The sequence below is a fragment of the Leucopleurus acutus genome, assembly GCF_964270905.1.
Source record: "Leucopleurus acutus genome assembly, chromosome: 4".
In the NCBI taxonomy this organism is placed as follows: domain Eukaryota; kingdom Metazoa; phylum Chordata; class Mammalia; order Artiodactyla; family Delphinidae; genus Leucopleurus; species Leucopleurus acutus.
The window spans coordinates 145271410-145288914 of NC_139146.1; the positions used below are offsets into that span (position 1 = coordinate 145271410).

Sequence of the window (17505 nt, forward strand, 5' to 3'; positions counted from 1 at the left end):
AGTGAACACATATGCCAGTGTTGCTATGAATTACATTGTTTGCATAGGCTAGTCTTCCTCAAGTGTCTGTTTATAAAAATCACATTTTCCCCTTTTCTCTCACACAAGGTGGGTACCAGCAGCAGAACAGACAACAAAATATGTATACCATACAGAGCTATGTGTACAGATTATACTGTTTCAATAATAAAGATGAGAAACATTTTACGTAATCTTCAGTCTAGATCAGGGTCTCAACGATGGTGTTTTTAACTTGATGCATGTTATCTAAATTATGTAATGCTAACCTTATTCTCACAGAAAATTTCTATTTAAATTGTCTCTGAAGGAGCTCTTTAAAAAGAATACCTAAAACACAGGCTGCATTTCAATTTCATTTGCTTCAGGTGATACTCCAGTTTACTTATAGGATACTTTAAATTCTTGATGTCTGCATACTTTTGTGTATACTCTTTACACTGTTGGATATTCCTTCCCTTTTATCTAGGCCTTGATAATCCCTGCCTATGTTTCAAAACTAATTTGTGTCACCCTTTAAGCCTTTCCCACTGCCCTACACATTCGATAGATGCTTCTTTTATGTTCTCCTTTAACACCCTGTGCATAATAAGAACTAACACCTACGTACAGCACTTCCTATGTGCCAGGCTCTGTTACAAGTCCTTTCTTCTTTGCATTTATTAGTTCCTTTAATTTTCATAGCAGCTCTATGACATAGATAATGTTGTTATCTCCATTTTGAAGATGAAGAAACAGAATCATAAAGAGTTTAAATACTTGGCCTAAATTCACAGATAGGAGACCTGGAGATTGAAATATAATCTCGTTCCAGACTTGTTTTTTTTTAATACCTTCATTGAGATATAATTCACATACCATATAATTCACCCATTCAAAGTGTACAATTCAGTGGCTTTAGTACATTTACAGACATGTGCTATTATCATTGTAATCAGTTTTAGAACATTATTACCCCCTAAAGAAATCCAATTCCCATTAGCCATCATTTCTCAAACCCCTAATCTCTCCCAGCCTTAGACAGCCACTAATCTACTTTCTGTCCCTATACACTTGCCTATCCCTGACAATTTGTATAAATGGAGTCATATAATATGTGATCTATTGTGACTAGCTTCTTTTAATTAGCATATTTTCAAGGTTCATCAATGTATCATGTTATCAGTGCTTCATTTCATTTTATTGACAAATAATATTCCATGTTCTAGGTATACCACTCTTCTTCCAATCATCAGTTGATATACATTTGTTTCTATTTTTTGCTATTATCAATAGAGCTGCTATGAACATTTGTGTGCAGGTTTTTGTGTGGACATACATTTTCATTTCTCCTGGGAACATACCTAGAGTAGAATTTCTGAGTTGCACAGTAAGTTTGTGTTTAACCATTTAAGAAACTGCCAGACTGTTTTCCAAAGCAGTTGCACTATTTCACATTCCCACCAGAAACATACAAAAGTTCCAATTTCTCCACAACTGTGCCAACACTTGTTATTATCTGTCCTTTTGATTTGTAGCCATCCTAGTGGGTGTAAAGTGGTAGCTCATTGTGATTTTGATTTCCATGACGGCAAATTGTATTGAGAATCTTTTCATATGCTTATTGACCATTTATATACCTTCTATAAAAAACTGTCCAGATCCTTTGCCTATTTTTAATTGGTTTATTTTTTTCACATTGAGTCGTTATTATAACTTTATTTTTATATGTACTAAATACAAGTCCCTCATCAGACACATGATCTGTAAATATTTTATCCCATGCTGTGGGTTGTCTTTTCTTTTTTTTTTTGGATTCTGTCCTTTGAGACATAGACATTTTTAATGTTAATGAAATCTAATTCATTTATTGGTTTTTTTTTTGGTTGTTTGTGCTCTGAGTGTTATATCTAAGAATCCATTGCCAAAATAAAGTCACAAAGATTAACATCTAATGTTTTATTCTGAGAGTTTTATAGTTTTAGCTTGTACATTTAAGTCTAGGATACATTTTGAATTAATTTTTGTACATGATTTGAGGTAAGGGTCTAGATTCATTCTTTTGCATGTGGGCATCTGGTTGAATAGACTATTCTTTCCCCGACTGAATGATCTTGACACATGTTGATCTTGACACATAACTGAAAATCAATTAACCATAGATATATGGGTTAATTTTGGACTCTCGATTCTATTCTACTGATCTAAACGTCTGTTCTTGAACCAGTATGACTACCATAGCTTTTAGGTGTTTTGAAACTGAGAAGTGTGAGTCTTCCTACTGTTCTTTTTCAAGATTTTGTGGGTCTGTTGTTTCTTTTTCTTTTTGTTTTTTTTCTACCTATTCTGATTTTCTTGCAGTTCCATGTGAATTTTAGGATCTGCTGGTCATTTATGGCAAAACAAAAAAGTCAGATAGAATTTTGATAGAGGTTTCATTAAATCTGTAGTTCTGTTTGGAGAATATTGCCATCTTTACAATACTGAGTCTTCTAATCCATGACTATAGGCTATCTCTCCATATATTTAGGACTTTTTAATTTCTTTCAACAATGTTTTGTAGCATTCAGTGTACAAATATTGAAGTTGTTCTGTTAAGTTTATTTTTATTTATTTTATTCCCTTTGATATATTTAAATGAAAATGCGTTTATTAATTTCTTTTTTGGAATTTTCATTGCTAGTGTGCGAAAATACAATTGATTTTTGTAAATTGATCTTGTACACTGCAAAGCAGTTGAACTCATTTATTAACTCTAGTCGTGTGTGTGTGTGTATTCTTTAGGGTTTTTTAAATGCAAGACCATGTCATCTGTAAATAGAGATAGTTTTACTTCTTCCTTTCTAATCTCATTCCTTTTACTTAATTTTCTTGCCTAACTGGGCTGGCTAGAACCTCCAGCACAATGTTGAACAGAAATAGCGAGAACTGACGTCTTTGTCAGTTTTGACGTCTAAGGTCAGTCTTTGTTACTGACCTTAGGGGTTTAGAGGGTTTTTTAGTATTTCACCATTAATATGATGTTAGCTGTGGGTTTACAGATGCTCTTTATCAAGTTTAGAAAATTCCTTCCCTTCTATCACAAGTCTGTTGACTGTTTTTTTAATCATGAAGGGGTGTTAAGATTTTATTAACTGCTTTTCCTACATCTGTTGAGATAATCATGTGGGTTTATTCCTTTATTTATTAATATGGTACATGAAATTGATTTTCATAAGTTGAGCCAACCTTGTATTCCTGGGATAAAATTTACTTGTTTATGGTGTATAGCCCTTTTCATATATTGCCAGATTCAGTTTTCTAGCATTTTGTTGAGGATGTTTGTGTCCATATTCATGTGTGTCATATTCATTATGGTCATTAAGCCATAAGCTCCACTAATTACTGATTGATTGCTTTACTGTTTTCAAAAATTCCCTGGGTTTGCTCAGTAGTTTGAAGAAAATAAATTTTGGTAGGGGTCATTTTTGGGGTTAATCTTTAAAATTTATTCTGACCTCAGGAAGGATATCCTTAGCTATCTCTTTTTTCTGGTTTTCTCTGGTGAGCTCTCTGGCTTACGATTTAGCTTGTTGCTTTTAATTAAGAGGAGCCATAGACTTGAACTTCCCCATGCTCTGTTTCAAATAACTGGAGAATGTTTAAGGGCTCTCTTTTCTTGTGGACTGCCTCTCCCTTGGACAAAGTCTTTGTGCTACAACTCTGGGTACTGAGTTGGGTGGCAGCCTCTGGTCTTCTCCATTTACCTCAGTTGGCATGGAACCCCTGCCCTTGGAGCAAGCTGGAGTGATGGCAATCAAGGCCCCAGTATTCTAGGTCTGCCACACCTGGGGTTGAGACTGCATCCTATGGGTCAGAGCTGGGTGAAGAAAGGGAGCCCACAAACCCTTGGTCACACTCACCAGGAATTTAGCCTTTTCAAATTTCATTTGGATAGCAAGAAAAATCCTAGCAGCCTCCAGCTGAGATAACCCTTAACTGGAAACTTTTAAGGGAGAATAAGCCCTGTCTTCTTGGCCAGACCTACTTGGACTGGAGCTTCCATCAAGCTGAGTAAGGCAGAAAGTGAGGTGGAAGGGGAAGGAGCAAGATGAGGCTGAGACACTATAGACTCCTGTTGTTTTTATTGAGTTTTAGTAGATTTTCTTGATTGTTACTTCATTTTCAGTATGTCCTTAGGAAATTTCCAGAGACTTTAAATGGTTTATATTTATTTACTTACTTATTTAGTTAGTTAGTTTTTGCCCTGTTGCTTATTTTGCTAGGGAGTGGGTCCATGGAACTTCTCACCCTGCCACCTCAGAAGTGGAACTCCTCCAGGGACAGTGTTCTTCACAGTGTTATATCGTGTACTTCCAATGTGGTAGTTATTACATGGCACTTAACGGATTTTATTGAGAATTTTAGCTTAGTTTATTTAAGACAGTATCCATGGGAAATGTCCTCTGCCAGATCTGTAATTTTTGCCTGGAGCTTTGAACCAAACTTTAGTGTTTATTAACACTTGAAAGGAGCCCTCTTCAGACACTGCTGTGGGAGCTATAAGAGATGGCCATCAACTCCCTTCCCATATCCTTGATGTGAGTGCCTGCCAGGAGAGCCTCTTATCAAGCTCACTCTCCCAGCCCCTAAATTCGCCTCTAGTTTCAGGAGACTCAAAGGCTGAGACTCAGGAAAGCTTAAAGCTCTGTAGGCGTTCAAAATGCTGAAGGTTTCCAAGTAGCAAAAATGTGGACAACGTCCTCAGCAAAAAACTAAGCAAAATGACATTTCAAGGCTGTTCTTAGTATATTTCCTAGTTATATATTGACATACAGAGTCTATTTAAAGTTAGCCTGAAACCAAACATGATTCCTATGAGACAATGTAATTGACATACCAGACTTTTAGAAATTTGTACAGTTTATTATTTGAATGTTCTTTTGTATCAGTTATTTGTGTTCTTTTTTCTCTAGGAAGCACCATCTTCACTAGGAGGAGAGTTGCTGTTGTTCTCATTAGCAGATTTTCAAATTAAAGTTAACAGTGAGTGGACTAAAAATCATGATTCTGTAGTTTATGTTTTGCTTGTCTGCCTTAGGGTCCTTTAAATAATTTCCCACAAAAATCTGAAGATTGATGACAATGATTAATTATGCCTTCATGATCACTCATGCTCATTTTATTCTTTTCTTTAGTTAATTTACACATCATTGTTCTACTCAGACGTAATAACATATTTAGAAACACTCTGCACTTTACTAACTGCTTCCACATAGTTTAAGCTGTTTACACTCATAATAACCCTGTGGGGCCAGTTTTATTATTCCTCTTTTACAGACAGAAAAATTGAGGTTCAGAATAGCTCCCTGGCTTCCATAAGTTCAATGACCTATTAATTAGAAAAGGTGGAACTTGAACTGATGTCTTTTGACTATAAACCTAGTACTCTTTGCAGTATATGACAAATGGCTTTTAGTATGACTGTGCTGCAGAGAGAAGACTAGGTGGAGAAAAAGCAAGGAAATAGGTTGAAGTACTTCCAATAAGGAAATCAATTGCATATTATTTACTCTTTTGCTAAATGGTACATCCAGAAGAAACTAAGTACACTGCTCCATCTTATACTGACATAATTCATGGGAACATAAATTAGGAAGTATCAGTCCACATGGAAACAAAATATTGTGGAACAAAAGCCAAGCAATGAGTGCCCCTAAGACGAAGAGAATATTAAATGATTCTATGATTTGTAACTTCTCACCAAATGTGAACTTGCTATTTAATAATATGAATGAATGATTCTTGATGTTTTAAATTAAAGTTTTCTACTTCTTTACCTTAAAAGCATGTAAGTCATTCCCTAGTAACAACTATGTCAAAGGATTTAATAATAGCATAATCCTTTGCCATCTCTTTTGGAAATTTAGACTTAGTAGATGGAAATTAAAGAATGAGGACTCCTCAGACTATTTATTCAGGCATAGTCTTGTGTCCTTCCTGTTCTTATTTGTGTAATTACATACAAAGTTCTTTATTTCTTTTCTTTCCCCTTTTTTCCCTCCTTCCTTCCCTCCATTTCTCTCTCTTTCTCTCTCTCTCTCTCACACACACACAGAGGCTATCAGAATATTTTAATTTGTTCATTCAACATATATTTACTGACCTGCTTCTATATACCTGATATTGCATGTGAAAACCAACTTGTGTTTTATTGGTATGTAGCTTAGAGGGGGAGTCTAACATTAATGAAATAATTATAAAATAAAAACAGAGAGTTACAAATAGTTCTGAATGAAAGGACACAGTGAAATGAGAAATTAAATTGTCCTGTAAACCCACGAAGCTGGTCCTGGATGTCGCGGTTGAGATTAGATCATAAAAGACTGTGACATACGTTTCTCTTTCTATCTGTCTGTCTCTATTTTATCATTCTTTCCCAGGCCCCCCACAAGTGTATTTAATTCTGAGTCCTTCACAAGCAGGTCCTATTTTCTGATAGAGAACTTAATAATGTTGATAAAATAGTTCATGTGGAACTCCTTGAAAGCAGGGACTGTATCTTTTTAAATTTTGCCTCTCTGGGATTAGCACAGTGCTTAGCTGACAACAGATGTTCAACAATAGTTATTGAGTCAAAGCTGATAGTTAGGGTGTACTATACAATACTGTTTTACCTTTCCCTGATCTCAGATAACATCTCCATTTTCACAGGGAAATAAGGCCTGCTAAAATAATTCCAAGAAGTGAGACTAATAATAAGAAAATATTTTAGGAAAAAGAAAATGTTCTTAAAATGATGGCTCAGTAGGCACCTATCTGCTACACCCTTCTTATGGTGATTTGCTTGGGGAAATTTACCTTTCTCAACACAGAGTGTGGACTTTGCTTTATGTGGTATAGTTTTAATATAAGCTGCCTTGGTGTATTTTCTTTTTTTTTTTTAACATCTTTATTGGAGCATAATTGCTTTACAATGGTGTGTTAGTTTCTGCTGTATATCAAAGCGAATCAGCTATACATATATTCCCATATCCTCTCCCTCTTGCATCTGCCTCCCACCCTCCCTATCCCACCCCTCTAGGTGGTCACAAAGCACCGAGTTGATCTCCCTGTGTGCTATGCAGCTGCTTCCCACTAGCTATCTATTTTACATTTGGTAGTATATATATGCCCATGGCACTCTCTCACTTCGTCCCAGCTTACCCTTCGCCCTCCCCGTGTCCTTAAGTCCATTCTCTACATCTGTGTCTTTATTCATGTCCTGCCTCTAGGTTCTTCAGAACCATTTTTTTTTAGATTCCAAGTATATGTGTTAGCATATGGTATTTGTTTTTCTCTTTCTGACTTACTTCACTCTGTATGACTGACTCTAGGTCCATCCACCTCACTACAAATAACTCAATTTCGTTTCTTTTTATGGCTGAGATATATATGTCACATCTTCTTTATCCATTCATCCGATGATGGACACTTAGGTTACTTCCATGTCCTGGCTATTGTAAATAGAGCTGCAATGAACATTTTGGTACATGACTCTTTATGAATTATGGTTTTCTTAGGGTATATGCCCAGTAGTGGGATTGCTGGGTTGTATGGTAGTTCTATTTTTTAGTTTTTTAAGGAACCTCCATACTGTTCTCCATAGTGGCTGTATCAATTTACATTCCCACCAACAGTGCAAGAGGGTTCCTTTTTCTCTACACCGTCTCCAGCATTTAATGTTTGTAGACTTTTTTTTTTTTGTAGACTTTTTGATGATGTCCATTCTGACCGATGTGAGGTGATGCCTCATTGTAATTTTGATTTGCATTTCTCTAATGATTAGTGATGTTAAGCATCCTTTCATGTGTTTGTTGGCAATCTGTATATCTTCTTTGGAGAAATGTCTACTTAGGTCTTCTGACCATTTTTGGATTGGGTTGTTTGTTTTTTGATATTAAGCTGCAGGAGGTGCTTGTATATTTTGGAGATTAATCCTTTGTCAGTTGCTTCATTTGCAAATATTCTGCCGCATTCTGAAGGTTGTCTTTTCCTCTTGTTTATGGTTTCCTTTGCTGTGCAAAAGCTTTTAAGTTTCATTAGGTCCCATTTATTTATTTTTGTTTTTATTTCCATTTCTCTAGGAGGTGGGTCAAAAAGGATCTTGCTGTGATTTATGTCACAGAGTTTTCTGCCTATGTTTTCCTCTAAGAATTTTATGGTGTCTGGCCTTATATTTAGGTCTTTAATCCATTTAGAGTTTATTTTTGTGTGTGGTGTTAGGAAGTGTTCTAATTTCATTGTTTTACATGTAGCTGTCCAGTTTTCCCAGCACCACTTATTGAAGAGGCTGTTATTTCTCCATTGTATATTCTTCCCTCCTTTATGAAAGATAAGGCGACCATGTGTGCGTGGGTTTATCTCTGGGCTTTCTATCCTGTTCCATTGATTTATATTTCTGTTTTTTTTTCCAGTACCATACTGTCGTGATTACTGTAGCTCTGTAGTATAGTCTGAAGTCCAGGAGCCTGATTCCTCCAGCTCCGTTTTTCTTTCTCAAGATTGCTTTGGCTATTTGGGGTCTTTTGTGTTTCCATACAAATTGTGAAATTTTTTTTTCTAGGTCTGTGAAAAATGTGCCTTGGCATGTTTTCTATGAGTCTAGTGACATTTTTAGTTTAGATAGTAATTTTTTTCATTGCTATTACTCTCCTATATTTTTAAATTGGTTTCATTTCCTAGTGTTATTTCTTTTCTTCAGGAGGTATTCTTTAAAATAGTCTGTCTCTTTAAGATGGCTTCATGCTCAGTTTTGTTAAATGAAGTTTCCAGGAATATCCATTAACTTAATAAATTTTGTAAAGATACCATCCACATATTATTTAATCTAAAATGTTTTCAATTGCAAGATGCAAAATTGTTTTACCTACAACTAATAAAGACAAAAAATGCTGCCAATTTTAACCGCAAGAAGACATCAATTGAAAGATGCATCCTGATTCAAAGATATTAAAATATGAAAAACTGTATGTTTTTGAATTTATAAAATACAGAAAAAGCACCACCACAGCTCTACCATAAATTTCCAATTATATATGTATATAAAGTTATACAATTATGTTTATGGTAGTTTTAGGCAAAGGAATACTGCATTGTACACTATATTCAATGTAGAACAATGGCATTGCATTTTTTCAGAAATATTCTTAGCGCTGTATATGTCCTGCTAGAATGAAACTCCCCAAAGTCAGTATCTTTCTCTGTTTTGTATGTACCCCAAGCACCTAGGAAAAGGTACTCAATAAATACTTCTCAAATCAACTTATGAGTGAGTTCATCTTTCATCAGAGATGAAACAGATGTGTCTGTTTTAGGCAAAACCGAATCAAGAAAATAAGAGTTATTTATCAGTGATCTCTTTCTAAATGCCAGTTTATGTTTTTCAGGTATCTTGTACTTTTTCTTACAGGATAGCTTCTCAAATCTTTCTTTTCATTTGTTGCCAACTTCTTTCCATTTTATTTTCCTAAGTATTCATTATTATGATGATGATATTTATAACTCAGTGATTTTTCCAATAACTTTTGTGAATTACCATGAAAAAACTGAATGCCATAATTGGTCATTTATGGCTATCCATACTTGCACAACTTTAAAAGTGAAAAGGAAAAAAATGATCTTAATAAGTGCCTCATAGTAAGATACTTGGCCCACTTGGTAAGATGTAGAGATCAGCACACCAAATATGGAAACAGAGTTTAGCAGAGGGAATTTTATTCACATTCTTTCTTTCTTTTTCTCCATTTCTAAGACACTTACATGGCTTTGGTGATGGTTGAATATAAAGTCATCCTTATGTGATGCCATTTAAAAAATGTTCCTAAATTATTAATCCAATAATATTTGCAATCTCAATAGTTATATTTAATTTAAACCTAATATGAATTCGTTCTGATCCCAAAGACAGAATGTCAGAGGGCTAAGGACATAGTCACCGGAACCAGGATCTGTGGGCTTGAAACTCAACTCTGGCTCTTGTTAGTTATATGGACACAGAGATTTAATTAATTCTTTTGAGCCTTGTTTTCATCCTTTAATGTAATCAGTGCATCTCTTGTAGAGTTTTTATAAGAATTAAATAAGTTAACACATGTAAAGTTCTTAACAGGTTTGATCAAATAAGAGATGCTGGTGATGGTTTTTCCCGTTTCCCCTCCAGTCCCTCACTGCCCTGCTCTGTGACCTGGAAAGCTGACCTTCATTACTTGGGTTCCCTTGCCCTCTGATTTCTGGTTGTATTTGCAATTGGAAACAATGGCAAGAGATGGAAAGATAGGAGAAGTGACATTGGGGTAACCTCCTCTCCATTTCCTCACTGCCTGAATGTCGTTTTGACACTGATTCTCCTTCTCCATCCTCTTCCCATAACAAAGGTCACAGCTACTATTTTATGATTTTTCTCCCATGGCTCTAGCTAGATCTGTTAATACTGCTCTCTCCCACGTCACATCAGTCTTCAGGGTTGTCAAGGCTTGCTGTGCATCTAGGCCCTGGCACTTCAACATCCTTGTTGACTTATTTAACCTTACTTAAAGTATTTGTTAATAATTCCTTTATTTAATTTTCTTCAATTAACCATTTGAATACCATTCACTTGCCCCTGGCATCATAAACAATATAGTGCTGAAATATTTAGTTTAAGATAAATATTAGATTACTTCCTTCAAGTCAATGAAATATCTTTAATAGCGATAGGAATAGGAGTTTCAAAACTTAGGTAAGAAAAATCAATTTTATGAACCCGTGTGTCATCGATAGCATAACTTTCCTAAGAAGTAAAGGGTGTGTGTGTGTGTGTGTGTGTGTGTGTGTGTGTGCGTGTGTGTGTGTGTGTGACTGGGACTAGATCACAGTTAGAATGGAATAAAAGCTGAGAGACCTTCCCTCAGGGGCTTTACACATGAGCCCTCCCTCCTCTCTCTCCCTTCTGGAAATGGCTGGAGGTAAATACTTGGAATACAAGGGGGTTGTGTTCAGCTTGCTAAATCAAGTCCAATATAGACCAAATCTGAGTTTCAGGGTTTAGTTGACATTGTGATTTTAGAGTTGCTGGGTGGATTTAGGAAAGAGTGATTCTCAGTGTTGGGTGGAGGAAGCTTGCAAGGCCATATAAGTAAGAGCTAGACCTGGAAAGGTGCTTGTAAGAAATAAATAAGAAAGTCATGGCTGGTTTCCATTCAAATAAGAATTACAGGAAGAGTCAGGAAGCCTGAGAAATTATTAAGTACAATGGCTGTATATTGTGGGAGTGTGAAAAGTGTAACAACCTTTTACTCAACTGGGCACCCAACTGATAAATCCATGTTGCACCACAGAAAACTTGGGGGAAAGAGACTGTTTCCATATCTTCATTCACTAGTCATATTCAGGATATGTGCTGGGCTAAGCTTGCAGGAAACAGACCATTCTGAATCATGAAGGTGAGACTGGGGCATGCAGGTATTAACACTGTGTGAGGCAGTACCATTTCAAGCACAAAACAGCAATCGTTCTGCTCAGCCTGGAAATGAATTTAAAATAATTGGTTCTGTGAAGCTTTCCCAGTAAAACTCACTTTCATCTTATTCAGAGTTAAGCATTTCCAACTATCAAGAAAATCCTATAGCTACCTCAATTTGCACACTTATCACAGTTGGAGGAGAGAGATTGTAATGTTAAGAAGGCAGAAGTTGGGCTTCCCTGGTGGCGCAGTGGTTGAGAGTCCGCCTGCCGATGCAGGGGACACGGGTACGTGCCCCGGTCCGGGAAGATCCCACATGCCGCGGAACGGCTGGGCCCGTGGGTCATGGCCGCTGAGCATGCGCGTCCGGAGCCTGTGCTCCGCAACGGGAGAGGCCCGTTGAGTGAGAGGCCCACGTACCGCAAAAAAAAAAAAAAAGGCAGAAGTTAAGAGATCTGCAGTCAGATCCTGGATTTGAATCCTCGTTCTCTCTGTTACTTCCTATCTGTATAATCTTCCACATTTATTTCAACCTCTGTATGTCTCAGTTTCTTCAACCACATTCTTAGGATCAGAATACTATCTATTTATTGTAAATACTGTGAGGACTGATTAAGATAACAGATGAAAAAGACTTAGTAGAGTATCTGGCACATAGTAAGTAATTAATACATCTTAGCTGTTTCGTTATATGTGCTTCTCTCCAGTAAGATTCTTTGCACACCTTGAGGTATGAATATGCATATAAGATGGATAACCCATTACCAAGTCTATCATATAGTAAGTACTAAATAAATATTTGTTTAATGACTAAATGCGATTAGCTTGCCTTGAAATATGAATGTCAAAGACAAAAGCAAAGCACATATATTGTCTTTTATTACAGTTTTCACCTGAGTTTCCATGTTAATCACTAGAGAAGAGACTATTACAGTTTAATGTACTTTAAATGTCTTTTTTTAATATTAGCACATCAGTGCCAATGCATATCTACATGTTTGAATACATACAGAAGCACATTCACAATTAAGTTGTCAAGTACTCATAATATAATTAGTTGCCAAACAGTAAAAATCTTATTAAAACAATAAAAATCAATTATAGGCAGCAAAAAGGGAGGATAGATTACTCGTTTGAATTTCCTTTTATAGAGAATATCACAGATCCTTCTTTTAGACAATGAAATTATGTTCAGTCTGCTTAAATTGTATTAAACAATGTACAAAGGACAGCTATTGCTGTTAGAAACCTTGATAAACATCTATTAGCATCAACATACCAAAAAAGACCATTTCTCCTGTTTACTAATTCTGCAATTTTTTTAGCCTATAAGAAAGAGTTTTTCAAATTTAAAAACAAGTGGGCTTTTCTGAAAAAAACTGAAGTTAATAACTATGGATTATTCCGTTTTGAAACGTACTATAAAGTAGCACAAGGTTAATCACGTTGAAACAGGCAGGGAGAATACATGTCTTCATGTTTTATGGCTATTTAGATAGTACCCATGTGAGTATTTTACTGTTGAAGACTATTTCTTTTGACATCTTATTTTATTTGTGTATCATGTGAGAAAATAATAATGTATAGAATAATGATAACAGTTACCATTTATTGCTTTTTATACCAAGTAAATTAATTTGTAATAAATGTTTCACATGTATAATCCCATGTAATAGCCACAGAATCACTAGATGATACGCTCTTTTAAGACAGAATCATATCTGTCCATTTTAACCATCACTGTCCCCAGAAATCAGCACTGAGCTTGAATACGGTTAGTAATAAATATTATTTACGAAACAACTGGATGATTTTTACTTTGAAGTAGGTCCTTCCCAGAAAAATATTCTTAGTCTGCTTATGTTTTAGTGTTACTGAATGTACTGTGTTTGATCAAACCTACCCTTATTTAGCATGGTTATCTTCATTTACATAGACCATAGAGCTTCAGTGAGAGAATGCCTGAGAGATAACTTCACTTTATCATGTGTAGGAAACTGTAGAGAAGGATGGAAATCTGGCCTAAAATGTCTAAGAAAGTTATGACAAAAGTACTGTAATTAAAGGAAAAGCCTGTAAAAATCTGATTCTGATCCACATAAACTGAAGGTTGGAAAACATGACCATTACAAATCCCTTAGAATGCATAGTCAGCTCCTTTAGTATTATGACATCAGTTAATGAAACATAAAGAAATGGAGGATAAAGGAACATCTAGAAGCCAAAACTGCAAGGGGCAGATCAGACCTACCAGAACAGTCACCACACGTAGGACCACTCCACGCATGTTATTCTCCAGTTTCTTGTCAGTCAGGGACCCATTCAGCCCTGTGACAGGAGTCCAGCACCCAAGCTGAAAGATGAAATAGCTTGGTCACTTTTCTGCCTGAAGAACAGTCCAATCACCTATATATAGGCCTTTCAGAGAACTGTGGGATAAATCTTGGAGTCACTGATAATAGGAAGTGTCCTGTGCAGCTTTTCCTGTTTAATAGCAAATGAAGCAAGCAAAAATGCTATGCTATCTCCTGCTTTTAAATATCATCACATGGCATATGACAGTATCCAACATGCTTTAGGGGACTCACTGAGGACATGTGACTTAATGAGGAGTTATAAATACACCAATAACTCAGTCCCAGTAATACACTAATTGGAAAAATAAGAGCACGTATAATTCTAGCATAATGCCTGTTCTAATATACCAATTACTACACAAGTTAGATTTTTTTTACAGTTTCAGTGGTTTTAATTAGATCTTACACTGCTTTTAACGGAACATAAAACTGTAAGATTTTTAATGTGGTTAGAGGGGTTACAGCTTTTACTTGAGGAAAGAAAATCATCTATATGGCTTTGTTGTTTTCAAGTATTCACAGTACATAAAACAATGTAATTTGCCTTTTTTGTCAGTGTTATCAATCTGTCTGGAAGACTCTGGCAGCAGCCTTTTCCTTAAAGTCTTGCAACGATTAACTGCTCTTTGCTCTCCAAGATACTGGTTTAATTTTACATTCTCACGTAGTTCTTATGTCTTGTAATATCCAAACCTGAGGACTACCAGTCTTAAAATTACTTCCTATAAATCACAATGGGATAAAAATGGGTGACTCTCAATTCAAAACTAAGGAGGAAAGAGAGGTGCTGTGACTTGGATTAGCAGATATCTGCCGAAGAAGCAAAGCTGCAAAGAGAATTTTGCAATGCACATCTTGGGAAGATACATCATACTATTAATCCTGATACCAGCTCCATGAGCCTTTACATTTGGGAACTTATTCCATACTTGCATGCTTTAAAAATGTAACAGACTTTTAGTCATATTCAAAGACTGTTTTGGTTAACTGAATGGTTTACAGGGGCACCTGGTTATTTGTGCTGCTTCCTCTGAAAGACTATTATTTCCTTGCATTGCGTTTTGTTGTGGCTTCTGAAGTCATTAACATACTGGCAAGTCTCCCTCACAAATAAACAATTTGGGTGCTTCCCATTAAAACTCAAGTTTCTCTTTGAGCTCCACAAATGGTATTTGAGAAAACTAAAATGTATACAATATATCTTAAGAGAAATGGATGTCACAATGTAAACAAAAAGCCAGCATTTTTCTTATTAAAATAATTTGCAAAAGGCTGCTAATTGTTGGTTTCAACTGCAAAAGCACATTAAATTCATACAGTGATGTGTCATTTTTAGTTACATAAAAGTCTAATTAGAACTTAGATCCAATTAGCAAATCCACATGCGTTGAAAGTCTAGTTACCAGAGATACTGTAGTCCTCTTGCCAAATTTAAAACCTTATGAAATTTCTTTTGAGCTTTTGTTCTCTTCTGAGGTCAACCGAAGTCTATCCTCAATTACATTTATTGACGTGCACTTTTTCTAATTACTTCTTCAAGGTTTTATTTCCCTAGACCAAATAATATTGGTGGAAAAAGAGATCTAAAACGAAGTGAAAAGCTAAATTTCCAATGTGCTATCCGTCTTTTACTATTATATTACTTAATTCTAAGTTAAATTAATAGCTTTTAGGACATGATCTTACTCATGACTAATACGTTTAAACTGCCGAAGTAAACACAGGGTTTTTTCTCCCTTGGAGTTGTTTTTTTAGTTTGGTGAACCTACTGTCAGTTTGCCTAAATATTGACAAATGACATCTGTTAGTGCCAGCCTGAACATAGCATTTTGGTGTATTGACTAGTCAAAACATTTACTACTGGAATACCAACAAAACCTGCTGACTAGTTTGTTTCAACAATGTTCTGGACAAACAGTTAAAAATATATAATTTCCAGCTTCTTCTTAATTATGTCTTCCTTTAAACATAACTAAATACAGTCAATGATTGAAAAATTCTAGAGCATTCTAGTGTTTGGGGGTTTGAAATAACAGTAACGAAAAAGCATTTGGAGGAGGTAAGGAGGTGGCTGTATCTTATCTTCCGACCTGGGCAGTGACTTAAACTATAGTTTAAACTATACTAATATACTATAGTACTATTTGTACTATATATAGTGTTTCTTATCTCTCTCTCTCTTCTCTCCCCTTCCTCTCTCTCTCTTTTTTTTCTTTTTATTCACACTGATTTCTACCAGTGACCATGCATGGCCACAAACCCCATCCCTCCTTTTGGAGAAATGCTTTCTTTTTCCATCCCTAGACAAGTGTTCCAAATCATCCAAATTTTTTCATGACTCTGACTCTCGGGTTTAGCAATTGTTAACAGTTGGTCGTCTGACCCGAGCCAATAAAAGTCTTTCCTTGGAGGTTTATTTTTAATATCAAGTGTGTGCATGGTGGGCAGGTCAATAAGTTGATATGAAGTTTTTTATTGTTTGGCCAGATTCTCTCATATATACTACAGGCCATATAATTTTCTCTTCTGCTTTATGAAGGTTTTTCACCTTTCTGTTTTCTTTCTTTATTTTTTTTTTTTGCCATCTGACTCGCATGTCTTTTGATTATAGTACTTAGAAAGTTGAAAAGTTGTTCCTGTTCTTAATAACAACAGTCTATATTTTAAGACTGGTAACTCCTTTTACTTAACTCAGGTATTCCTGCATATTCACCCACTCCAATACTTAATGTTAACTGAATGTTAGCTGTGGTCACCAAAAACTAGAGATGAAATTTTGATACAGAGATATTTCAGGATACAGATTCTCTGGAAAACTAGAAATAAAGTATATCCACTCATCACATATCAACATAGGTTGTAATAAAGAAATCATTTAAAAATTACAATAATATTCATTTCCTACATTGAATAGAACTTTTTTTTTTTTTACATTTTTTGGAATACTTTCTATGCGTCAGCCATGGTACTGAGCTTTTCATACATGATCTCATTTAAGACTCAAAATAACTTTATGAGATGGTGCTGTTATCAATATTACTTTATAGACATAAAAATTAAGGATTCAGTTAAGGTCACTTATTTACAAAGAGATGAAATTAGGATTTAAACTGATGTGCTTTTTTTTAACTTTTTATTTTATATTGGCGTATAGTTGATTAACAATGTGTTAGTTTCAGGTGTACAACAAAGTGACTCAGCCATATATATACATGTAACTATTGCTTTTTAAAGTCCAGATTCAGTTTTGTTAGTTGCCGTACTGTTTCATAGCTTAAAAAATTCTTTTCATAAACACGATCTATTTAAGGAAGGTAGAGAAGATAGTATTCCTATTTTAATAGTCAAGGAAAATAAGCCTCGGTACTGTTAAGTGGCTGGCTCAATATAATAGTGAGTGAATTCATATTTTGGCAATAAAATTTAAAAGGCAAAATCATCACCATCAATGTCACTTTTATAAAAATTATTATAACACATACATAGTGCACAGTATGTGCTAATCATCAGAGAGCTTTGCATATATTAATTAATTTATTCTCAAAACCACCCAATGAGGAAGGTATCATTATTATCCTCATTATAAGGGAAAGGCTGATTATACACACCTTTTTGAAGGATTACTCAAGTTTTAAGATTCCTTAATTTCTGTTCATATCCAGTCACCTCCCTGAGATTCACTTCAAGCTA

The 17505-nt window shown here is 35.3% G+C and overlaps 1 protein-coding gene across 3 annotated transcripts in view; it reads right to left on the reverse strand.

The window, feature by feature from the left end:
- Nucleotides 1-17505, reverse strand: part of GRID2 (glutamate ionotropic receptor delta type subunit 2) — a gene marked incomplete at both ends in the record, with an annotated part of 1370777 nt that overhangs the window by 351988 nt on the left and 1001284 nt on the right. For all 3 annotated transcript variants that reach the window (XM_082838450.1, XM_082838451.1, XM_082838449.1), the window contains one exon: nt 13710-13811. In XM_082838450.1, coding sequence (XP_082694576.1) covers nt 13710-13811 — 102 coding nt within the window. The remainder of the gene's footprint in view (nt 1-13709; nt 13812-17505) is intronic.